Source organism: Solanum pennellii, chromosome 9, assembly GCF_001406875.1.
Source record: "Solanum pennellii chromosome 9, SPENNV200".
NCBI classification, from domain to species: Eukaryota; Viridiplantae; Streptophyta; class Magnoliopsida; order Solanales; family Solanaceae; genus Solanum; species Solanum pennellii.
The window spans coordinates 74983236-75009546 of record NC_028645.1 but is presented as its reverse complement, the minus strand read 5'-3'; the positions used below and the strand labels follow the sequence as shown (position 1 = coordinate 75009546).

The 26311-nt window shown below is 31.6% G+C and overlaps 2 protein-coding genes across 2 annotated transcripts; one reads left to right on the top strand and one right to left on the bottom strand.

Annotated features, from left to right (window-relative positions):
* Nucleotides 1–829: 829 nt before the first annotated feature.
* On the top strand, nucleotides 830–9754 carry LOC107030963 (sulfate transporter 3.1). The gene is made up of 12 exons (XM_015232176.2): nucleotides 830–1250; nucleotides 1922–2129; nucleotides 3370–3541; nucleotides 3922–3987; nucleotides 4096–4209; nucleotides 5795–5911; nucleotides 6489–6615; nucleotides 7501–7787; nucleotides 8345–8535; nucleotides 8646–8728; nucleotides 9162–9238; nucleotides 9435–9754. The coding sequence occupies exons 1-12, from the start codon at nucleotides 899–901 to the stop codon at nucleotides 9615–9617; spliced, it is 1977 nt and encodes a 658-aa protein (XP_015087662.1). The 5' UTR covers nucleotides 830–898; the 3' UTR covers nucleotides 9618–9754.
* A 166-nt stretch (nucleotides 9755–9920) lies between these two features.
* LOC107030962 (protein NETWORKED 1D-like) lies at nucleotides 9921–18889 on the bottom strand. The gene is made up of 4 exons (XM_015232175.2): nucleotides 18620–18889; nucleotides 17997–18259; nucleotides 12149–17427; nucleotides 9921–11334 (listed from the first exon to the last, which is right to left on the bottom strand). The coding sequence occupies exons 2-4, from the start codon at nucleotides 18097–18099 to the stop codon at nucleotides 10216–10218; spliced, it is 6501 nt and encodes a 2166-aa protein (XP_015087661.1). The 5' UTR covers nucleotides 18100–18259; nucleotides 18620–18889; the 3' UTR covers nucleotides 9921–10215.
* Nucleotides 18890–26311: the final 7422 nt, after the last annotated feature.

Below are 26311 nucleotides of genomic sequence, written 5' to 3'. Positions count from 1 at the left end.
AGACAATGAATAAATCATTTTTCATGCACCGTTAAGTCATTATATAAGTACAAAATTTAAAACCATTCTCCAATCATTAATCTATTAATAATAATTTAATTTTAAAATTCGATTTTAAACCGTTCTAACTCGATAACGACGAGTATGTTACTGTTTTTTTCAAACTTACATTCAAAAGTGGAATCGTGCGCTACCAGCACTTTGCTTCCTTGCGCTAAAATAAAAAACAGCTACTATTAAAAATCCGTCTTTGCGGCAGTTAACGCTGAGATAGAAAGTAACTACTAATAACCAATCAGAAAATAGATTATTTGGTCCCTTTGACCCACCTAAAAGTATATATCTCTTACGTTAAAAAGAAAAATCAAGTTTAATTTGGCATAGAGTTTCAATATATATATATATATATATGTTTAAAATAAAATTTAATTTTGAAATTTTAAATTAAAATTATATTAAAAGTATTAAAATATTTTTTAATTTTGTGATTATAAATATCACGTGCAAAATTGAAGTTAAATATTATAAAAAAATAAAAATAAAAGGTAAAACATAATTATTTCTTAGACTATGACAGTAATCCACACACCTTAACTAATTTTATCACCCTGAAACTCAATTGTGAGTTTGATGAATAATACGATCTTAGTTCAACTAACGCGTGGTTCTGAAATTTCAGTCATAATCTAAGGTATACATGTACCCTATCCCAAAAAGAAAAAAAAGTTAAGAACCATTTTTTTAAAACAAACTAAAAAAAAAGATCGATTATTCTTTTTGAAACGAATAATAGGTATTGATTTTCTCTATATAAAGCACCCCACACCACCCTCGTAGTCCACTTACAACCAATAAAATTACCATCTTTGTTTAGAAAAAACAAGAGAGCTTTTTATCAATGGGTAATGCAGAGTATGATGAATATTCATCATCAATGAAAGGAGAAAAAAACAGAAAAAAACACCAAGTTGAAATTCCAGCAGCACAGCCATTTTTAAAGTCACTTAAAAACACTGTAAAAGAAACATTGTTTCCAGATGATCCCCTTAGGCAATTCAAGAATCAACCACCATTGAAGAAATTGATACTTGGGCTTCAATATTTTTTCCCAATTTTCGAATGGGCGCCTCGATATACCCTTGATTTCTTTAAATCTGATCTTATTTCTGGGATTACTATAGCTAGTCTTGCTATTCCACAGGGAATTAGCTATGCTAAACTTGCCAATTTACCACCTATTCTTGGCCTATGTAAGTCATATAAAATCGTTTCAAATTATCTGTCGTGATGTTTAGTAACAGTTTGTCTCAAATTATTTGTTACTTTAAAATTTTAAGATTGAATTAACTATACTCTTCCTAGTAATTGTTCTTGGAAAGTACAAACTCATTAATTATGTGGAGATAACACATAAAGACAACAAATACTTTGTGTTTGTTTTTTTCCTTTCAGTAACCGGAAGCTACATTGGAATACGACTAATTAAAATTTGCGCCTGAAAGTGTAAAAATCGCTTTCTAACAAAGATGATTCCATAATTAAGAGAACTCGAACTCGAGACCTCTGTTCAAGGATGATAATTCATTTGTTTCAATTTGTTTGTCCTATTTTTTGTTTTAATCTGTTTTAAAAATAATGTATTTTCCTTCTTTTTTTACAAATTTTTAATTTTTCATTTTTTAATGTGACAGGTATTAAAGACATTTTGATACCTTTGACATATTTTTAGTTTTACACAATAAGCTGCAAAAAATTTATTTACTTTCTTAGACTTTGTGTCAAATTAAAATCGAGAGAATTATTGTATAAGATAGATAAAATGATCAAAATCTCTTTTTCTTGTTAAGAGCGTTGTAAGAGAGAAACACAACTAATAATTTAACTACGTCAATTGATGGTTTTCTTCTTGGGATGCGTGCAGATTCTAGTTTTGTCCCAGCATTAGTGTACGCAGTAATGGGGAGTTCAAGAGATTTAGCAGTTGGAACAGTTGCTGTTGCATCACTTCTCATTGGTTCAATGTTAGGAGAGGAAGTTAATCCCACTCAAAATCCAACACTTTATCTTCATATTGCATTAACCGCAACATTCTTTGCCGGACTATTTGAAGCCGCACTTGGCATTTTCAGGTAAAATTCACTTTCGAAATTCAAACACGATCATGATGTGAATTGAGATAAAAATAATATCAATATTTTCTCCATTTGAATTAGTTAGTTTGGTTAGAATTTAAGATAATTAAAAAGAAAATTTTTTGAAACTTGTGCAAGTCACATATGTTTCTGTAATGATAAATTATTTCACTAATGACAATATAAATATTTTAAAATTAAATTTTCACTCCCTCCGTTCGAAATTATTTGTTATGTTGTACTTATCGAAAATTAATTTGACTAATTTTCAAAGGTAAATTAGATCACATTAATTCAATATTTTAAACAAAAAAGTTAGATATTCTAAAACTATATGAAAAATACTATAAATTACAATTTTTTACATATTAATATGATGAAAAAATTCATCTTAAAATGTTAGTCAAAGTTTTTATAGTTTAACTCTAAAAATGGAAACCATAACAAACAATACCGGACGGAGGGAGTATAACTAAGGGGTCGTTTGGTATGAAGGGTAATATCAAATAGTCCTGAGATTAAATTATAAAACTACTTAATTTGTTGTTTGGTTGGCAAGTCCGGGATAACTTATTCCCGAATTAATAATTATTATCGGGATAAATTTTTCCTACCCTTGGGTGGTATAGTAATACCGGGATAACTTATCCCGGATAAAATAAGTAAGTCACAAAAATGTCTCTTTCAATCCTTTGATACATCACTTTTTACATTCATGAACGGCCTTTTTGTAAACAAATAAATCGTTCTTAAAATTTTTTATTTTGAATATAACAAACTGAACAATCAATAAAAAATAATTCCATCATAACTTATTACATCATAACTTGAATTTAAACAAACGACCCCTAAATATAAAAATATGTTAGTCTTTTTTTTTAATAGACTAAAAAGGAAAGTAAGTGTCCTATTTTCTATTTTACTTGTATTTTCTTTTATACCATCGAAATTAAGTTATATGTAATGATTTTTTTCAAATTATGAGTAAATTTTGACTTGTATATAGCAAATTAATTATCATTTTGGTGAGATTAATCATTAATGCTTATTAAGGAAGTGGTCAATTATTACCTAATTATAAGTACTTAATTGTGCAAGTATAATTTTTACGCTAGCTATCAATTTACAGAAATTAAACTTTTATTGATGTTTAATTAGAACTAAATTTTTTTTGCTAGAATAAGCAAAATATGATTACAAGGTAACATAGTTTAGTAATTAAATAAATAATTTGCAGGTTGGGATTCATTGTGGATTTTCTATCTCATTCAACTATAGTAGGATTCATGGGAGGAGCAGCCACAGTTGTAATACTCCAACAATTAAAGGGAATACTTGGTCTTGACCATTTCACTCAGTCCACTGATATTATTTCGGTCTTGCGTTCCGTTTTTACCCAAACGCATCAGGTATATCCATGATTTGATTTAAGTTCTATATATAAACGCATTAGGTATATCCGTGATTTGATTTAAGTTCTATATATAAACGCATTAGGTATATCCGTGATTTGATTTAAGTTCTATATATCGATACTATAAAAAGAAATAAGTTTGGTGCCGGTCGCACTTGATCAAGTATCATTATTGGGCACGTCGGTGTCACACTTGAAATGTCATCAAGTGGTAGGGACTTTTTGGGTATCAATAATGTACGATTTAATTATTTCATTTTTTTTACATAACATATCCAAAATAGTACATAAATAAACTTATTATTATTTATACGTATATTAGTTATGAGAGATTATAAACTAATAATCAAACATCGTATTTGATATGAATTGTAGTGGCGATGGCAAAGTGCGGTTTTGGGTTTCTGTTTCCTTTTCTACCTGCTCGCAGCTAGATTCTTCGTAAGTAATAATATAATATTATAATCTTTTCGATCCAAAATAATTAATATTTTTGCTTCTAACGATTGAATTCGGAATAATTGATGTTTCACAATATTAATCATGCAGAGCCAGAAAAGGCCCAAGTTTTTCTGGGTATCAGCAATGGCTCCATTATTATCTGTCATACTGGCAACTATTCTTGTTTATTTCACCCATGCTGAAAATCACGGCGTTCAAGTGGTAAGCACCTTTAATATTTTATAAACATATTTGACAATAAATTTGAAAAGGAAAAAAAATAAATATATTATTGAATTATTGTAAGTGATATTCAGATATCCATCGTTATATTTTTGAGATACTGATGCCTCTGCTGTCCATAAAGTAAAACATATATGCCCTTCACTCTAACGAAGACTAAATAGGGACATGTGACACAATCTAATCTGTCGATAAATGTCGAATCGGTGGATAAAATTAGTATAAAGGATATATATGCTCTAGTTTTTAGACGGCAGAGGCACCAATATCTCAAAAATATGATGGAGGATATTTGTATACCATTTACGATAGCTTAGGGATATATGTGTCTCTTTTCCATTTGAAAATTTTTACTTCTGATGATTCAAATTACAAATTTTCGGATATGGAATAACTGATAACTTGTTTTTCAATTCATTATACAAGCATTAACGTTTTCTTTTTTCTTTTACAAATAAGTAAACTATCAAAATTTATGGTGAAACGTCTACTTAATTAATTTCTAGAAGGTGTAAAATATAAAGTTAGAAACAAATTTGGCTTTTAATGATGATCAATTTGACTAATGAACTACTATGATTAGCTATTATACTATTTTCTTTTTACAATACAGCATAAACACTATGATGTCACACCAACACACTATGATTGAACTTGGGGTTTGATGTGATATTGTTTCTGGTAGTATTTGGATTATTGTGTTTGAGTGTTGAAATTGCATTGTTATTCTTATGGTTTTAGTATTGCACACGTTGGTTCGAAATAGACGACCTACCAATGTTATAATTATTGACTCATATTAAATGTTTAAAAGGACACTAGCCTAACTGATCAGTGATCGATCCAAAATTTTTATTAAGTTTTATCAAAATATAAACTTATAAAATAATCTGATCTATACAACACACAGCCTTAGATAATTTTTGTAACTCCTTAACTATTTACGTTATATCTTTAACTTGTATCAAGTGATGTCAACACATATATATATATATTTGTTGAACTAAATTTTAACCTATATATAATTATGACGAAGAATTTCCTTTGTTCGAGGTAGCTCCACCCCTGGGCCCAACATATATATATTTGTTGTTCATTGAGTCGTTGCTGCCATTATCTTTAGGCATTTTGAAATAGACATTTCTAATTAATTATAACTAATCATATTTTCGAAAACGCTCCTAACTCAATCTCTTCCTTCGTAGAACGTATTTCCACATATCCATTCAGAGGAAGGTCTTTTCGTAATGGATAACCCTTCTTAATTCCTAAAAGTTACTAAATTTTTTAACATTAAATTAAAATAAGATTGGACGAAATTTGAATTATTGTAGACGATGATTCATATTTATTGAAATATATTATGGTAATTAAGAACTCAATGTATTAGAAAATCCATCAAAGTATTATTTGGTATGACTTATTTTTCTTTTTGACGACTTGATTAAAGATATTGTTATTACTATAAATATATATATAATACCCAAATAAAATCAAAACATGATATATATAAATTATTATTTAATTTGATTTCAACTGACATTTACGTTTACATATTAAACAGATAGGGGAGCTGAAAAAAGGGTTAAATCCAATATCGATAACAGATTTGTCATTTGGAGCTCCTTATCTCTCTATTGCTATAAAAACTGGCATAGTCACGGGTGTCATTTCTCTTGCTGTAAGCTTCATTTTATTTATTTTTGTCCTCATTTTCCACCTACTTATTTTCCATTATTTGTTGGATTTTTTCAAAAGATTGTTGTTACGTTGGTGTTAATTTATGTTATATTGATATTAATTATAAAAAATTCGAATAACATAGATAATAAACATGTTGACTAGATGTTCATATCATGTAAAAGAGTTACTAAGTATCGGACGAAAAGAATTCTATAGTCAATTCATACTACATGTATATAGTATTGCTATACCAAAAATGATTTTTAACAATAATAACTCAATTCTTTAGCGTCATTAAGTTTAATGACAATATATATAATACTAATGTCAATAAATGCTTTAATATTACTTTTTATTATTATATACATAGTTATTGTGGCTAAAAAATTATTATTTGTTTAGGGTGTTATTAACATAAGATTCGATGACTTTTCAACTATAGTTACCAAAAAGATCTTGTATACGTGTTGGTATTGACTATGTTTGAAAATGAATTTAGTATTATCTAAGACTAATCATGATCTCATGACAATATATATATATATTTATAAAATTAAATTTTTTTGATGAAACAGGAAGGAATAGCAGTGGGAAGAAGTTTTGCAATGTACAAGAACTATAATATAGATGGAAATAAAGAAATGATTGCTTTTGGTATGATGAACATTGTTGGCTCTTGCACTTCTTGCTACCTCACTACTGGTAATTCCCTAACCTTTTTTTATTGCATTAAATCTCCTTTTACCCAAAACATTATAAGGTCATCGTTTCGTATCACTGGTTAGAGTTATGTATGTATCAACAATGTAAGGACTAGATTAATTATTTCACATTGTATATTCTGCACAAAATATACATAAATTTCCTCATTGTTAATTATGTTTGTTTTTAAATTGCTAATCGAATACTATACTTTTTTGAAAAGTACGTACTTATTAATCTTATACACAAATATAATTTTTCACCTAACAAACTATCAAACATGCTATTATTTAGCTATAATTTAATAGCTATCTCTAAACTAGCTATCAAACGACACCGCAATGTGCTATAATATATCAGCATGTGATTTTGTGGACCATGATGTCCAAAACAACAGTCAGACACACATAAGAGTAGCAAATAAATGCAGAAAGAGACAAGAGAAAAAAAGTACTTTATAACATAATAACAATGTGATTAAAAAAAAAAAAAGTTAGGTGCTGATGAAGGGCTAATCTCTCCAATAGTACTAACCAAAATCTAAACTTAATTAATGTAATACTTAAGTTACAAAAATCAATTTTATAACAATATAATCCTAATTAATATAAGTAGCCTAATCTTAGTACGGCTTTTAACTCTATACTAGTGTTGTGAACTCGTCAGTCAGCTGCGTTGGACCTGTTTCTTTGACATATTTCAATCGTCAGCTTCTAACAGTTCAACATTTAAAATCATAATATTTATTTTTGTAATAAAAAAAATCACTAAAGTATGATAATAGAAAGTCAATTTTTCAACTCAAACATTGCCATGTCATTATTTTATCGCAATGTAGATTTGAAGATACGAATATGTGATAAGTTGAAAATGAAATTATTATAGGTCCATTTTCGCGATCCGCGGTGAATTTCAACGCAGGATGTAAAACAGCAGTATCAAACATAGTTATGGCTGTAGCCGTGATGGTTACACTATTGGTGCTAACTCCATTGTTCCACTACACTCCATTAGTGGTTTTATCTTCCATAATTGTTTCAGCCATGCTTGGACTCATCGACTATAATGCTGCAATTCATCTATGGCATGTCGATAAATTCGATTTCTTGGTCTGCATGAGTGCCTATTTTGGCGTTGTATTTGCCAGCGTCGAAATTGGCTTAGTCATTGCTGTACGTATCCTTTTTTAAGTTCATTTTAATAAATCAAAACGATAATTATAGTATTTATTTATTTATAATAATAAATGAAAGTAGTTATTTGACAACAAAACAGAGAACATGTTGTTACATGGTAAAATTAGATGAAAGTATAATGTCAATGCATATAAGTAATTATTAACTGAGAGTGAATATTTTTACATTGTCAATATATATATAAACGTATTATATATAAACATGTATTCTGACTTATCCTCTGATTTTGGTGTGCACAAGTAGCTAGACACTTAAACTTGAATAAAATTGAACACATAAATAACTTTGTGTCCTTATATATATTATGTCACTTAGGATATATATATTTACTTGTTTAATTTTATACAAGATTAAATATCTATTTGTGCACACATGCAGTTAAAGAGTATAAGTGTAAGCTGAAGCAAAGTTAAAGCATACTTATGTATTAGTAGTGTAGTTTAATGTTTAACCTTGTATAACAAATTAGTCATCATTTTTTACCATTTCCAATTAATGGTTAATTAATCAAGTATGTTTTAATTCAAATGCAGGTTGCTTTATCTTTGTTAAGAGTGTTACTCTATGTAGCAAGGCCAAGAACACTAGTACTTGGTAACATTCCAGATTCTAATATTTATAGAAATGTTGAACAATATCCTAATACAGACATTATTGGTGGGGTTCTCATACTTGACCTTGGTGCACCTATTTACTTTACAAATGCTAGCTACTTAAGAGAGAGGTAATCAATTTTAAACTTTTCAATTATCTACTACTTCCTCCGTTTAAAAAAAAATGACTTACTTTCTTTTTTAGTCTGTTTAAAAAAGAATGGCACTTTTCTTTTTATAGGATCTCAAGGTGGATTGACGATGAGGAAGACAAGTTAAAATCTTCAGGGGAGACATTACAATATGTTATACTTGACATGGGAGGTAAATTAACTTCTCATAGTTTTATTTATGATTTTGAAGTTTGACCATTAAACGTTGTGGTAGGATATATAGAATCCCTTCACCCTTAACCAAATGTTTCAAGTCGAATGTTGAGACTAAAAAGATTCTAGTAAAAAATGTTCTAGAACGAACTAAATTGATCAGGATGGAAAATAAAAAAAAAAGTCAGATGTTGAAGTTTGAAAATTTCTAATCCGAGTAGAAATGAAACAATTAGGACATGCTAAAAGGATAACATTATGCATTTAGTGAAAAATAAATGTTTAAATCTTACTGTAACTTATTAGCTATAGTAGGGTTTTTTCATTCTATTTTACGAGATACTATATCATGCTTGATACGAAGAGTTATTATTATATGTTATTACGGAACTTAAACTTGTTTTAATATTCGTTATATGATGCATTTGCAGCTGTAGGCAACATTGATACTAGCGGAATTAGTATGCTAGAAGAAGTCAAGAGAAATCTTGATAGAAGAGATCTCAAGGTTACCCTTTTTTCACAAATCTTTTTCAATTTATGAAATGCTAACTATATCAGTCCGACCTCAAAACAGATACTTTTTTTTGGACACACCGTATCAAAAGGGACCCTCCCTAAAATGTCCGTTTTGAGGCTGGACTCAACTATATATGTAACACAAGTATAATATATTGTGTGATTTTTTTGTTGGATTATTGCAGCTTGTATTGGCAAATCCAGGTGCAGAAGTAATGAAGAAATTGAACAAATCCAAATTCCTCGAGAAATTAGGACAAGAATGGATATTTCTAACTGTTGGGGAAGCTGTGGAATCATGCAACTACATGCTTCACTCTTGTAAACCAAAATCCGGCATGGATGCTCCATTCAGCAATAACGTTTGACAACTCTTTAATTTCAACGTTCATGTTATTTCATCTGTATATATACTTAATTACATGGCGATGCATCTATCGACTTTTAAGTATAATGAGGCTGTGTAACCTATTTGCTTAATTTGAGCTTTGAGTTGTTGGCCAAATTATATGTTCGAAACAGAACATATGAACAGAAATTTAAATAAAAAGAGCAACTTTTATACACTTACTATGAAAGAAAATATTTACAGTATCATGTTTCTCAAGAACTAACTTTTTTTTGACAAGTCAGGTTACCTAAGAAATATAACAATAGATAAAAGATAATAATCATCGAAATAACTAACATGAGACCAATATCAAAATCCATGTCCAAAAGTAACAGAGGTTGAAGAAATATGTACAGGGACAACCCAATTATTTGAGACAAGCTTGGAGCAAACACGAAAACATTAGTAAATAAGAAGGCTGCATCTTTTAGCTGGACGCGGATATACAACAAATTCTCTCCAAGAAGCTAAGGTTCTGAATGTATTCATACCGAAACTATAAAAGTAATATGGACACAAATGAACTATAAACTAGTTAAACTAACATATGTAAACTGCACACCTTATTTAAAACTTCAGTCTCCCTGAGTTGGAGGCTGGATGCATGCACAAAATGGTGATTTCTTTCGCTTGTTGTTGCTTTTCCTAACCCCACCATAGAGATAATCTCGCAGTAGAACCCTTCTTTTTGTCTCCGGGACCCTACTGTTATTTCCTTTGCTTTCATCGTTGAGTTTCAGTAAAACAAACTGCAACTTCTGAACTTCTAATTGCAGTCGCCCAATTTTCTCGGATACTCTCCGTGCCTGTTCTGAATATCTCCTCCTACTAACATTTCCAACCTCTTCAGACTCCAGTGCAGATTTCATATCAGCAGAACCAAAGCTGTCTTCCATGTTCTTCATCAACTTACCAGTAAGATCAAATAACTTGTGAATAGCAGCCTCAGCTTCATTTAGCTGTCCTTTGAGAGTGTCTGACTCAGCTACAGCTTTACCCCTTTTTCCCTTCTCAGTTATCTCAAGTTCCCTCTTCAAGTCTACTACTGTGATCTGAAGGTTAGTTAATTTCTGCACATCAGAATCAAGCCTCTGTAAGACCCTCCTCTTGTTTCCCTCTTGAATGGACTCCGTTGATCTCTTTGAGATGTTCAGTTTGCCACCACCTGGGTACTTCTCATCTAGCACATCTGAGGTAGAACGTTGACACTTTTTCTTCACTGATATAACACGTTTATGGAAATCGATATCATTTTCAGCATTTGGAGTATCATCCAACTTTGCTTTACCAACAGTAGGACTGGTAGTATCCCATAGGTCAAAAACTAGATTATTCGAATCAGCCTGCTCTCTCCTGCCATTTCTGTAGGATGAAGACTCGGATACACGGTCAAGCATGATGTCCTTGGTGAGGATTCCATTTTCTGCCTCAAAGATTTCAGATTTAGGAGCTGAATTTCTTCTATGCCGGCTGCTCTCTGACTTTAACTCCTCAATCTGTAGCATCGCCGCCTGTAGTTTGCTATGCATGTTCACATTTTCCTTCACCACAAGCTGCTCCATTTCAACCAATGTCTTCTCAACAGCTCGAACCCTTATTTCCAATCCATGCAGATCAAAAAATGCATCGGTTGCCACTGCACTTTCATTGTCTTTCAAACGAGTGGTGTCATCTGTATGAGCTACTACAATGCCCTGACAATAAGCCAAGATGATAATCTTTATCTCACATATACAAGGAAAAAGGAAAACCTTCAATTCTTCATATTGATAAGGTCTAAATTCTTCAAAATAAACTTTAGAATGCAGTGCTAAGTTAGCATTGATCTAATTTCTCTAAAATTCATATTGCAGGCGCATCATTCATGGGTCCACTTTTGTACACAAATGTTTACAATGTGTCTGGCATTTTACCCTACACTATGATATTTAGCATCACTTGGGGAAATCAAGCTTCTTGTCACTAAATCCTAGAAAAAAAAGAACTAATTCTGATCATCATACTGTCCATGCCAAATCTTGAGGTCAATCACATATTCGTTAATGTGTCTATGAAAATTAGCAGGCTCTTAAGATGTGTTCACGTCATTGTTAGAAGTACGATGTCTGAAACCAACAAACCTAAGACTTCTTAAAGAAAGTAATCTAGGGCAACCTAGACAGGATGCAACATGATTTGGGAGGAAAATGCAAGATGGAGAAAAACACCTGGGCCATGGTGATGAGAGTACCATTGCAACTCACCACACGATTGGAGAGGATAAAAGATGATACAACAATTAAAATAAATTCATGCAATACAATTGAGAATGTATCTTTCTACAATTGAGGAACAACTTGTGGCATATAATACAGACACACACATACATTATACATATCACATGTCAGTAGCCAATTAGCATTTTAACGGACAAAATTAATTTCAAAAGCTTTCTAATATGATAGTTTACTTATTTTAGTGTCCATCTAAAAGAAGCCAAGCAGGGGACATTAGTGCAGAAGCAGTTACCTTCGTGTCCTCATTATCAGGCCTTTTGGGTTTCCCATGCAAATAGGAATGCTTCTCTAGGGATGATATGCATTGGCTCAAAGAAAAGATTGCAGGTCTATATGCAGCTAACTGAGTGTTAAGGTCTTCATTTTCAGTACCCAAAGTGAGCACTTTTTCTTTCAGAAGCTTAATGTTCTTATCCTTTGAATTGATTTGGACATCAAAGCTTTGACATGCTTCTGCAAGCTCATGAATCTTCTGCTCATAAAGGATATGGTAGAACATCGAGACCTGCAACTCACCTAAAAGCACATCCATCTCTAACTTCCATGTCTCAGTCTCATTCAATTGCTTCTGGAGCTCAGAGTGCAATGCTTCCTCTTGCATCTTTAGCTTTTCAAGCTCACCACGCGATTGCTGAAGCCCTTCCTGCAATAGCTGACTGGCCTCAAAGAGGTGCATGTTTTCTGTGCGCAGTTGGTTACTGTCAGCACACAACTTTAGGATCTTCTTTTCTTGGTCCTCCATAATTATTTTACTCCCAATAAGTTCTCTGCTCAAGTTCTTCAAAATTTGATGCAATACAGCTTTCTCAGTTTCAGTAAGATAAAGCTTTTGTTCCATTCCCTGAAGCTCAGTGTCCTTCTCAGACAACAGATTTTTGCCAACATTTACTTGAAGATTGAGCTGATCCGTCATACTTTTAACAGTCTTCAACTCATCTTCTGCCAACTGCAATGCTTTTGCCAGGTTACAATTTTCAATTTCTAGCAGTTCCCCTCTGTGATCTTTCTCCCTTATTTTCAATTTCAGTTCTTCACTACCCTCTTTGAGTGCAGCGACTTCATTCATCAAAATTTGATGCAACACAGCTTTCTCAGTTTCAGTAAGATAAAGCTTCTGTTCCGTTCCCTGAAGCTCAGTGTCCTTCTCAGACAACAGATTTTTGCCAACATTTACTTGAAGACTGAGCTGATCCGTCATACTTTTAAGAGTCTTCAACTCATCCTCTGCCAACTGCAATGCTTTTGCTAGGTCACAGTTTTCAATTTCTAGCAGTTCCCCTCTGTGATCTTTCTCCCTTATTATCAATTTCAGTTCTTCACTACCCTCTTTGAGTGCAGCGACTTCATTCATCAAAATTTGATGCAACACAGCTTTCTCAGTTTCAGTAAGATAAAGCTTCTGTTCCATTCCCTGAAGTTCAGTGTCCTTCTCAGACAACAGATTCTTGCCAACGTTTACTTGAACATTGAGCTGATCAGTCATACTTTTAAGAGTCTTCAACTCATCCTCTGCCAACTGCAATGCTTTTGCTAGGTCACAGTTTTCAATTTCTAGCAGTTCCCCTCTGTGATCTTTCTCCCTTATTATCAATTTCAGTTCTTCACTACCCTCTTTGAGTGCAGCGACTTCATTCATCAAAATTTGATGCAACACAGCTTTCTCAGTTTCAGTAAGATAAAGCTTCTGTTCCATTCCCTGAAGTTCAGTGTCCTTCTCAGACAACAGATTCTTGCCAACGTTTACTTGAACATTGAGCTGATCAGTCATACTTTTAAGAGTCTTCAACTCATCCTCTGCCAACTGCAATGCTTTTGCTAGGTCACAGTTTTCAATTTCTAGCAGTTCCCCTCTGTGATCTTTCTCCCTTATTATCAATTTCAGTTCTTCACTACCCTCTTTGAGTGCAGCGACTTCATTCATCAAAATTTGATGCAACACAGCTTTCTCAGTTTCAGTAAGATAAAGCTTCTGTTCCATTCCCTGAAGCTCAGTGTCCTTCTCAGACAACAGATTCTTGCCAACGTTTACTTGAACATTGAGCTGATCAGTCATACTTTTAAGAGTCTTCAACTCATCCTCTGCCAACTGCAATGCTTTTGCTAGGTCACAATTTTCAATTTCTAGCAGTTCCCCTCTGTGATCTTTCTCCCTTATTTTCAATTTCAGTTCTTCACTACCCTCTTTGAGTGCAGCGACTTCGTTCATCAAAACTTGATGCAACACAGCTTTCTCAGTTTCACTAAGATAAAGCTTCTGTTCCATTCTTTGAAGCTCAGTGTCCTTTTCAGACATCAGATTTTTGCTAGCAACTACTTGAAAATTGAGCTGATCCATCATACCTTTAACAGTCTTCAACTCATCTTCTGCCAACTGTAATGCTTTTGCCAGGTTACAATTTTCAATTTCTAGAAGTTCCCCTTTACGACCTGTCTCCATTATTTTCAATTTCAGTTCTTCACTAACCTCCTTGAGTGCAGCGGCTTCACTCTGCAATGCCAATAATTGCTCCGATTTGAAATTCAACTCTTGGCTAATAATTGTTTTTTCAGCATCAAGAGCCTCCACCTCTAATTTTATCTGCTCCAGCAATGTGACAAGAACATTCATCTGAATAGCCCTCTGATGATTTTCTTCCTCAGTTTTGTCGAAGGATTCTTTAGATGCTTCAACTCTATGAAAAATATGGTCAAGATGTACTTGGTCTTTCCTGTCCTGACATGCATGGTTTGGAACAATATCAAGAGCCTTCAGCAACTTGAATATCCCATTTCTCAGAATACTAACTTGATCAAACAAGGATGTCATTTCTATTTTTTGTTCAACATTCTTCTGCTTTAAATCAGAAATTAAAGTTTTAGAAAATGTAGATGCTTCAAAAAGCTTCTGATACTCACCCAGCAAAGAAGAGCCCTTTCCTTCAAGATCTTGGGAAGATGTCTGTAAGGTGAAGTTGAGAATGTCAGACTCAATAGCTTTTTCTAGAAGCTTATCAAAATCTTGCTTTCTTAATTCACATTCTTCCTGCAAAACATGAATTTCTGATTTCATGCCAGCCAACCGTACCCCAGTCGTGTGGACAAAACTCTCATGTTCACAGTTTTTTGCATCCAAAGAAACCCTCAGTTCTTCAAATGCACGAAGTGTCAATTCATTCTCTTTCTCCAAGGTTGAATGTCTTTGTTCCAGTCCTGAATACTTTCCCACTATATCATGCAGTGCAATTTGTGCAGCTTGCAACTGAGAAAATAGATTTTCCTTTTCACGACCAAGATCTGCTTTCTCTTTGACTAGTACTTCACATGATTCCTCTAAGCTCTTTGATTTTACCTTTAAGTTTTGTAGTTCCGCATGAGCATCAGAAAGGGAATTTTCCAGAACAGTATTCTTAGCTGAGACTTCTTCCAGATTCTCAATTGTTACCTGTAGCTCACTAGTTAAAGTAACTTTGTCATTGAGAAGTGCAGATTTCTCCTGTAGAAGAGATTGACAAGAATCTTCTAATGCCTTTAAACTGCCTCTCACAGCTTCTAGTTCAGCACTCAAATCTGACAGAGAGTTTTCCAGAATGGAGTTTTTCTCAAGAAGCTCTTCGAACACTTGTAGCTTCTCCAGAAGAGCTATTTTTTCACTTCTTTCCCTCTCACAGGTTTCTCCAAGATTTGACTTTTCATGTTGCAGCTCCTTTACAGATGATTCAAAGCATTCTGGATCAAGGCCCACTGCCTGCACCTGTGTCACAATAGATAATAGTTTCTTGTTATGATCATTAAGTTCTTCCTTAAGGCAGTAGATTTCTTGCTGAAGAGCATTTCTTTGATCCATCCGAAGCTCAACCTCTAGCTCGAGTTTACCCTTCGCTTCACTTAAGCTGGATATCTCATTTTGCATATCCCTCATGGATAGAGCTGAAGATACATTTATTTCACCGAGGCTCTTGTTCTCCTCTTTAATCTTCTGGATTTCACCCAGCAATGTTTGATTATGCATTTCTAAGTCCTTCAACACCTGTAACCGATTCTGAAGCTCTGAAGCAAGAGCCCTCATTTCTTCCTGAGCTTTGGCATGAAGATGCTGCAGAGTTTGGAAAGCAGTCTCAGCCTCAACAAAACGCAAACGTTCTTCTTGTACACAAGTCCACAACGTTCCCAGTTCCTTCTGCTTTTCTGTAAGCTCTTGATTTTGCACACCCATCTTCAGTGTCAGAGATTCCAGCTCAGAATGAAGAGATTTATTGGATTTTTCTAACAAAAGGCAGCGCTCTTCTGCATCTTCTAACTTGGCAACTCCGTTATTGATCTCTGCATTCAACCTTTGGGCCTCCTCTTTGGCACAAGAAAGCTTATGCTCTAGAGTGGAGATGGTTTCCAAGCATTGCTGGAGCTGCAGAGCTGCAGCTTCTTTCTCCCCAGTGAATTTTAGGATTTCTTGTTTGAGAAATTCAATCTCATTTTCTGCTGTTTCAGCTCTCTCAGTTAATTTTTTGGCATCTTCTTCAGCACACTGCAATTTGTTCTCCAGATTTGCTATCATCTCAAGTGATTGCATGTACTGCTTAAGAGCTTCATCTTTTTCAGCTGCTACATTTGCAAGATCTTCTCTTAAAGTTTGGGCTTCAAGTTCAGCCTTGCTAGCACTTTCATCAACTGTAACAGAGTTCTCTTGAGCATGGGATACAGTATTCTCCAACTCAGAAATCATTTCTAAGGACTTCTGATACAACTTAAGATTAGCATCTTTTTCAGCTCCCAATGCAGAAAGTGCATCCCTTAAAGTCTGGGCTTCAACTTCAGCTTTGCTTGCTCGTTCACCAAATCCTCGGGAATCTTCTCTGGCACGGGACACTTCTGACTCCAGGTGAGATAATTTCTCCAATGTCTGTTGGTACTGGATAAGGCCTGCTTCTTTCTCAGCTTCCACTTGGGCAAGTGCTTTCTTTAACTTCAGAATCTCCTCAGATTCAACCATGCGCTCTGAATCTTGAAGTGCTCGAGTTTGCAAACTGTTGCTCTCATTGGTCTGCACTACTTTCTCGTCTGCCTCACTAAAATTCAGACCCTTCCTAACCCTTCCGTCAGCAAACCTTCCCTGGTCGCCAAACAAATTATTGCGCTGCTTGAATACTTTTCTTTTCATCACTGAGTGTGACTCATCTGTGAATCCTCCATTGCTCTTGAGATCATGAGTATTAGATGCAGCGACTCCAAGAGCATCTTTCTGCAGCTCTTCAAGGTCAAAAAGACTAAGCATTGGCGATAGCTCTGGTGTTTGAGGATCAGAACCTGCAGGTGAATCATCTCCAAGTCCTAAATCTGTCATGGTCCGGTGGGCGTGCCGGATCACACCGGTTGCGTGATCATATCTTTCAGCCAATGCACGGTATGCTCTATAGAATTCTTCTACAAATTTCATCAACTCTGGACGTTTTTTATAGTACATCTCTGCTCTCCTTGCAAAAGAATCAGCATCTTCATTAATGAGTTTGATCATTCCTTTAACCTTGACATCCATATCTAGCAAAGTGAACAACAGTTGTATTAGCAGTAATTCAAAAACACCGTATAAGAAAGAACTACTTAAGAGGAAAAAGAGAACCCACATTTTAATGGTTGCTGAATCATTTCAAGAAATGTTATATTCAAAATTTATAAACTGAAAATGCACAAAGTCGTTGAGGTTTTAAGGCCATCTAGAGCATATTACGAATCAAACAACAACTCCATTTTGTGAATAACAGATATCACTATTTATGCAAGTCTTTTTTTACTGGTGACATGATGTTACCATTTCTGTAATCTGATGCGCAAACTTACATAAATAAAAGGAGTGCTACATCTGATCTAACTCACCAAGATCTCACCTCAATCATTTCCACAACAATTTAGACAATCATGAATTCATATGGTACATGGGAAGGAAACCAATGCTTCACGCTAAGTAAGCTCCAGTTAAAAGGAAACGAAGGTCGAGCTAGAATAGATAATTTTTCCGTTGATGAAAACTTAGATATCTCCTAAGATAACTCTAGCATAACCAAACAATGAAAGAGTTGTACACAACCAAAGAAAGGAAACAGCAGTACCTGTGAGATTCTCCTGAAGCCATCTTGAGTTTTTGGGGCTGATATGACTATCCCACCACCATGAGTACATACGTCGAGAATCTTGATGCGACAAAGCAGCCATCTTCCCAAGTTTATATAACAAATTATACAAATTCCCTCCAAACTCAGCAAATGTAAGCCAGGGAAAAAAAATATGGCTTTCCAAAACAAATATACTACAACTTTGAGACACCCAATTCAATGCTCACTGATGAAAGTTCCAAATATTGTTCTATTAGTCCCTGCAGATAACAGCAAGAAGAAGAAAAAAAAGGATAAGGAACAAAACAACACATTTTAAAATGAAATGAAAATTTGGTGCAGTTCAAAAAGAATTAACATATAAACTGTAGTCTAATCAAAAGGGTCTCTTTTAACATGAAAACTTAGCAAACTTTGCAGATCACTGAATCAAACAAAGGGGGAAAACATTACGTTAAATAGTTACTTAATCCAGAAGCAAAAAGTCAAAAACCATAGATTGAACAAGAATTAACTAAAAATCCATAAAGGGGTTGACTAAAAGTTGATAAAAACTTGAACTGAACAGATTTTAGTAACAAAAAACAACTGAGATGATCATGGAGGAAAATCCAAATTACCAAGAAAATGAAATCAAAACTGGGATTATCAGCCGCAAAAATGAACAATAACTCCTTAATTACTTGATTTGGGTTTTTCCAGATCAACCCATTTTCGCAGTTAGATCTCTCTGTAAAAAAGTTTGGCTCTTGATACGCTTAGCTGTGATTATACCTACTGTTGTATGAGGAGCTAAAAGTGTGAAATAGTATAGGAGAAGAAGAACAGGGAAGCAAGGGTAAAAAGGACAAGAAAGAGACAAAAAGTTGGCGCAGTTAGGAGTAACGTCCGTCCAATTTTATGTTTCGACTTTATCTGATATTTATATTCTCTAATTTTTTAACGTGGACATATACACATTTATATTCGTACTAAATTAAGTAAGTAGATATGCATATCATACTCGAGACTCCCTCGGTGGCAATTAGCATATTTTAGATATTTTACGTATCATGTATAATAAACGTAATAACTTGATCAATTTTATACAAATTTAAATACTTATTTATGCGAGTTCAAAATTAAAAACATAAAATTATCTTAAAATAAATTAAAAAGACATATTTATAAATTAAACTTACTGGCGAGACCGAGTAAATGACGAGATCAACCTTGGGATTTGGAAATTTTGAAGATGCCGTTGTCTATAATGAACCAAAAGTTTGATTCTAATAACTGCGCATCTATTCAATTCTTTTTTAATTTTGTGTTAATTACTATTTTAATTCATGGCATGTGAAATTTATTAAGTAAAAATATACTTTATATAATTTTTTTTTAATTTTTAAATCTTGCACAACTTATAAACGTTAATAAGAAAGTCGCTAAAAAAAAAGGAGGTTGCGTTAGTAAAATGTTAACGTTGACATAAGTAGACAATGGACTAATAAAGTATGCTCAAAAATAAAATGTACCGTTGAAATTAATGAAATAAACCATTCTTAAAATAGTGATTTAATGTAGTACTGGTATATTAATATTATTTTATTCATGCAATTTATTCTCCCTTCATTTTACAATATATAAAAGTGGTATTTTAGAATTTCAAGAAGGAATCAATTTTATTATTTCAATTTTATCTTTGTTTATTTAATTAAGAATTACTAATTAATTTTTCTTTGATTAGGATAAATTAGTAAAATAATTTAACTTAAAAAATAATTTCCACCCTTAATAAAATAATTTTTAGACATATAAATATTTTAAAATTATCTTATATCATCATTTTGAAAAACATCTTTTTTTAAAAAAATAATATAAAATTAAAAAATACTATATAAAATGAAATGAAGCTCGAACTTTAAATATCATAAATGAGTAAATATTAGTCAGCATCTACACACTCTATGCTTGGTGCCAAAATGTGGCTCATGTGTAAAATAAAATTTAATAAATAAATAAAGTGGAATAGCATATAGTATAATTTTTTAAAATTAAAATTTGGTTGGTGAGCTTTTAAAAAAGTGGGGCGGCTTTGGGCGGTGGCAACGGTAGCTACGGCTCTTTTCAATCGTCATAACACACGCAATATTCTTTCTTCATTTCTATATATGGCCCACGTTTATCATGCCAATTCTCTTATTTTTCAAATTCTTTTTTTTAATTTTATTTTCATTCGATATTTGATATTAGTATTGGATATAAAATAAATTTTGATAATTAATATTAGCATTGGACTCTATCAGAGTTTGCAACATGTAAGGTACATTTAAGGTGGAAGTCATTCATTTTCTTTTCTCCTACCACTTGAGGTGGAGACATTCTCTTTTTCTTTGGCGGATTTAAAGGGTTACGAGTAGGAGTGTTAAAAGTGAATCCAAACATAGGTAACTCGTGTAGAATTTTAAGAATTAGATTTTAGATAATTTGAATTGGGTCCATTCTTAACTCATTCAAGATTAACCCATTTGAAGAGAATTCTCAATTGAGCCCAATTCAATTTTCAATTTCAATCCGTTTTAAAACTTTTTATTAAGATATGTTCCTATATTGAAATAATGAATTATTATCTATTTAACATCTTTAGGATTTACCTATCAATTTCTTACTCTTTTAACAAAAAAATCTTGATTGGAAATTCAAATTGTAATTATAAAAGTTAAAAATCAATATGTTAAATTATTGAGATTAATCGGGTCAAATTGGGAGGGTCAAGACCCAACCCATTTTTTAGCCCATTTGAGCCCAAAGTAAACTTGGGTGGGTCCCAATCCATTTTCTATTGAACCCATTTTAATATTTTCAATCTCAATCCAACCCGCCCATTTGACACCCCTAATTAGAGATTAAAAGATCCATTCTTTTTTTCTATTCAAATATCAGCCCCCTGGCTCTGTATTATGCGAGTGACTATAGGAGTTTAAAAGTTACTTTGAGGTTGCAAGTTTTATCTCTATGAATTATATTTTTATTTTTCGAACCTCTTTCGATCTTAGTGAAATTTTTGAATACGTCACTGTTTGAATCCACAATATTAAGGTCGGAGATAAGTGGTGACATTTACCATCCATTGACCACAAATATATTTGAAAAAAGAACCTTGGGAAATGCTGTTTGACCATACAATTTGTCACTACTTAGCAAATATATTGCAAAATATCCCGATTGGGCAAACTTTTAATATTTGAGATTTTTTACAAAATTTTATATTTTATATAAAAAAAAATACCCATCATTTATTAACTCCAACTAATATTTATCCACCAAAGTACTCCATTAATAACTAATAGCTATGAAAAAAATCTTGTTGGGAGCGTCAGCAGTGCGCGGTCCGAATTTAGTCAAGGCTCCAATATGAGCTTCAAAAACCAAATAAAAATCCAAAAAAAAAAAAAAACTAATAGCTATTTCTCTCTGCTATCGCTATCTATATGCCAGAAAAAATTAATTTTATTTTTAATGGATTATAATTAATTTTGAATCAGTGACAAGTTTATGTTTGTGATTAATGTATAGCTCTTGTCCATATTATTATTTTGTTGTTCATGATTGTTAATATGTTATAATTAAGGTTATTTTTTAACGGCACGTGTTTATTATAAAATGACAATAAAAACTTTTTGAAAAAAAAAAAAAATTCTAGAACATATAGATATAAATCATATATATTTTTAAATAATTAAATATTTTTTCTAAAATTTATGATCAAACGCTAATGTAGATGGACTCAGATTAAAATACAAACAAGAAATGTAATTCATTCCTGCTCTGCAAAATTTGTTGGTGCCTCTTGGACATTGTCAAGTGAATGATGATATGGGACAAGAATTACACATCTATATGTCTTGAGTTGTCCATTTCAACAAGAATCAAATAATTCAAGATGGAATAAACATAAGCAATACAGTTGTGTTGTGTCTAAAAAAAACAAATTTTCACATATCATAAAGTATATTATTCGACTAAATTCTACTTAACCTAATAAATTTACCGTAGATGAAAGCTTGAAAGTTCAGTTAATTACGAGAGTTTATCGAGTAACATTATTAAATTTTATTTTGTAACAATATAATCCCTTACACTTATTAGGATTTTTATCATCTAAAATTACTCAAGTAAATTTATCATTAAAAAAAATTAACATTATTTTTAAATAATTTGATATTTATATTGAATAATAAGTTTAATAAAAAGTAGGGATTAGTTAGGTGATTGCCTGGATGGGTCAATCATATGACCTGTTTTTTTTTAACCCGTTAAAAGAAATTGTCATTCGACCACATGCCTACATCATTGCTTTTTTTCTTTTTTTTTATCGGAGTTATTTTTTCACGTAAATTTACTGCATCTTCAATTAAATCATCTTTTCATAAGTTCTTTTCGTTCACTTTAATTTATTTAGGTGTGTGAATATTATTATAATCATCTTTTATCCTTGTATATTTCCTTAATAAAATTCTTGATTTTACTAATAATTTAATTAGTACTTTATTAGAAAAGATCATTTTATTAATTATAATAAATCAATCCAAATAAGCTCTTAACCAATTAATAATTTGGATTACTAGTTCTCCCTTTGTTAGTATCTGAAGTTTTATGCTCTCTAGGAAAGTCAGATTATGTCTTGTAATTTTGATTTGGCAACTAATTAATGAATGAACTTTAGATCACAACAGAATGTGTTGTTACGCATTTAAAATGATATGATGTTTTATTTTTATTATTATTATTAGTTAGAGAGAGATGCCAATAGCAATGTCAAAGTGAATGATGATATAGGTCCAGAACTAGAGAACTCTATGTATTGAGTTATCCGTTTCCAATAACAATCAAATAATTCACAATCGACGCACTAATCTACATTTAAATTTGTATAAAACTGAACATGACATTTTCCTCACCTTTGAAATATCTGTTAAGTATTAGCTAACACCATTTATAATACATGCACCAACAAGTAAATATATACATTTATCTACATGACATAGTACAAATCAGTTTGAGTGTATTTCACACAAATTATCACGTAGGACATGTGTGTACTTATTTAAGTTTATACAAATTTAAATTTTTACCCATATACACCAAAATTGAAAGTCATAAATATCAATTGAAGCCAAGTTAAAAGAACATGTTTATTATTATTCTGTAATTTAAACTAAATAATTATATATTGTCTCACTAATTAATAATTTCATGTCAGAATTCAAGTGAGATACACCTAAATACTAACATTTTCCCCATCAGATACACTAAAATAGGGAGAGACGAGCGAGGAGAGAGGCAAGCGAGAGATTCAATTACATGTGAACTACGTAGATATAACATATATAGAATAAATTACGCATAATATTGATGTATCCAAGATGCATGTACTTGGACGTATCTGAATACTCCCAATACATATATCTAAAGTCCAAAAATCTTATATGACTCATAGTATTGCAAACTAGCGTAAATTTAAATAATTAACTTCTAAACCAATAAAATTTTGATTTTTAAAAATAACAATTAGAAATGATATCTTGATGATGACTTTAATACTTAGCAAGGTAGGGGAAATTTGGTGATTGCCTATATGGTTCAATCATAGCACCTGCCCCAAAAAACTATAATTCATTTCACTCACATGCCAAACATCATTACCATGGGAGGTCTCTTAAAATTTGGGAAAGGTATCTGAAATTGATTCATTATATTAATATGATTTATTAAGTTAATTTGCTAATTGATAGTGTTTATAACTTGTTTTATAAAGTCACGTCATATTTAATTTTTATAGTATAAATATTAAAATTCGGGTGAAATTTATTTTTTTGCTGATTTTTATAGTATAAATATAAAAATTATTTAACTTTGAAATCTCAAAATGTTTAGTTTCACGTTCAGATTTTATATGGCATGAATATAATTGATTAATTAATTAATATTCGTTTTACATAAAGAAGATTGAGAACTTTTGTTAAAATGGAATACAAATATATGTGAATTTTTAATGTAATATAAATATATCTAACAACTAAAGTATATGCTTGATGAAATATATATAAATATTTTTTTTAGCAAAAAAATTGATGTATTAAAGATTTAAAATAGTGGGTCAAAATACTAGACCCATTATTAGGTATCTTAGAGATTCCATTTTTGTGTATTTACTTTATTAAGGCAAACAGTACAAGTTTTTTAATTATCAAATAAGTGATTATAGCAACGGAAGTGAAATCATCAATCTTTGAGTAATGTCGTCGTAGTCATGTGTCACATATATTATTTATTATTAAAGGTATGTTTTAAATATTACAAAAAATTATTGACAACAAAATTATAACATTAAATTAAATTAAATAATATATATTGGACCTGAACTTGTCCGAGTTTTTGTATCTAATTACATTAATAAGTGTTGTTGGTTTTAGGTAAAAAAGAGTCGGACAAATAGAAAAAACACGTATCAAACATGTAAAATCTGAGAGAGTCAACCTTGAGCCAAATCTTATTTTCTAAAACAAACAAAGGCTTATTCGGAAGAAAAATAAATAAGCGCAGATACACAATGAAATTTATTTTAATAAGTAGAGTTAAATGCGTTGATAGAGAAATCTTTATATCAAAACTTCATTTAGAAAAAAGAATGAAGTAAAGGATAAATCAATATGTGTACGTATTAAATACTATATCAAATGATTAGTGATGAAGATAACATGTTATCGCTAAAATTATTTTTTTCCGTCGAGCGGTAGTCCTTTCGCTTGGCACCGTTGCATTAAGAAGGCCTAGTAATTCTTATATAGAAAGGTCCAATTGATTATTTTTTTAGTTAAACTTATTGAAAACCTTCCTTCCTACTTTATTAGCGTTTTGCCATAAATTTTAGATTAAATTTTAAATATTTTTAAATATTCATTTAATCTTAGTCAAAATTATAAAATCAAATCTTCATATACGAATAAAATTTTGAGCCTATTTTATTTTATTTTCCCAAGATAATGAATCCAAACACAACATAAAAACTCATACTTCCAAGTTTCAAATTTGAACTATAAAATTTAAAGTTTTGCGGTAATTATTTAACACCAATTATATAATTGTCGCTATATTATATTTAGCGGCAATAATATAATATAAATATTTATAATCAACACTCTATATAAAATGTCACTAAAGACTTGAGATACTATAAATGCAATAACATTAGCTTAATTCCCACTAAATATTTTTGCGACAAACATATTATTGTTAAAAAGATAATCTATTACTTCTAAAATTTGTCTTTTTTGCTGTATTGAACAGGAGAGAACTCCCAAATTCCATTTTTTATCATTTCATATTTTCATCTTTAAAATTCTAATAAATTTATCTTTTAGTTGTATTACTTTATTAAAAAGTAAAAAGTGTGGTTCCATTAATTAACAAAATTAAAGTTGAATGTATGTGGCTAAAATAAAGCAAATTCAGTGACCATTATATAGAATCAGCTGGCAAAAGGAAAAAAGAATACAGTTATTATTCTATGTGTGTTGTTTCTTTGTTTGGGAGTGTAGGGGGGAAGTTAGGTTAATAATTGAAGACCATCCAATAATTAGATAATCAATATTTTCATCAAACTCAATAGGAGCCCAAAATAAATGTTAATTAAGTTGCTTTATGCTTGCAATTATTCTTGTGTTTCAATTTTATATTCAAAATGGTGATTTGTAAGCATATATAATATTTATTTTGATAAGTAACACATTTTTTATCTGGTGTTCAGTATCTGATGGTGTCTACATCAGAGCTCTAATTGAATCTAAATTGTTTCCTGCAGGGCTTATTTGAGAGTAACGATCTTATAGAATCCTCTTCGTATGTAGAATTCGAACCTAGAATTACTGACTAAAAATAAAATAATCTCACTACTGCACCACAACGCACAGGTTGACTATCAGATAAATCTTTGTTGGTGTGCAAGTGTAATGTAACAAAATGAAATGATTGATGATTAGCCATGTGCTTTGTTAATACTCTTATTAAATATTACTTCATAATGTAAAATAGATGGCTATTATTAATTTTTGATTTGGCCTACACGAAGAAGTTTCAAATACTGTGATCATGACTTAGAAGCCACCAACATTGTTTAACTTATTATAGCTCTGAAAATTCCTTTTTAGTATTGGAATTGACAGCCACTGAACTAAGAAAAAGAAGCTAGCTGGTTATTTTGTAGTTTTCTACTTCGGCCAAAATAAGGAATCAAGGTAGGATAGTATTACACACTCCATCCATCTTTATTT

Coding starts and splice junctions, on each gene's coding strand:
- LOC107030963 (XM_015232176.2), top strand. CDS start 899: ATGGGTAATGCAGAGTATGATGAATATTCATCATCAATGAAAGGAGAA. Junction 1,251..1,921: donor ACCACCTATTCTTGGCCTAT/GTAAGTCATATA, acceptor GGATGCGTGCAG/ATTCTAGTTTTGTCCCAGCA. Junction 6,616..7,500: donor TTCTTGCTACCTCACTACTG/GTAATTCCCTAA, acceptor AAATTATTATAG/GTCCATTTTCGCGATCCGCG.
- LOC107030962 (XM_015232175.2), bottom strand. CDS start 18,099: ATGGCTGCTTTGTCGCATCAAGATTCTCGACGTATGTACTCATGGTGG. Junction 17,428..17,996: donor GCTTCAGGAGAATCTCACAG/GTACTGCTGTTT, acceptor TCACTTTGCTAG/ATATGGATGTCAAGGTTAAA. Junction 11,335..12,148: donor CTGATAATGAGGACACGAAG/GTAACTGCTTCT, acceptor GCTTATTGTCAG/GGCATTGTAGTAGCTCATAC.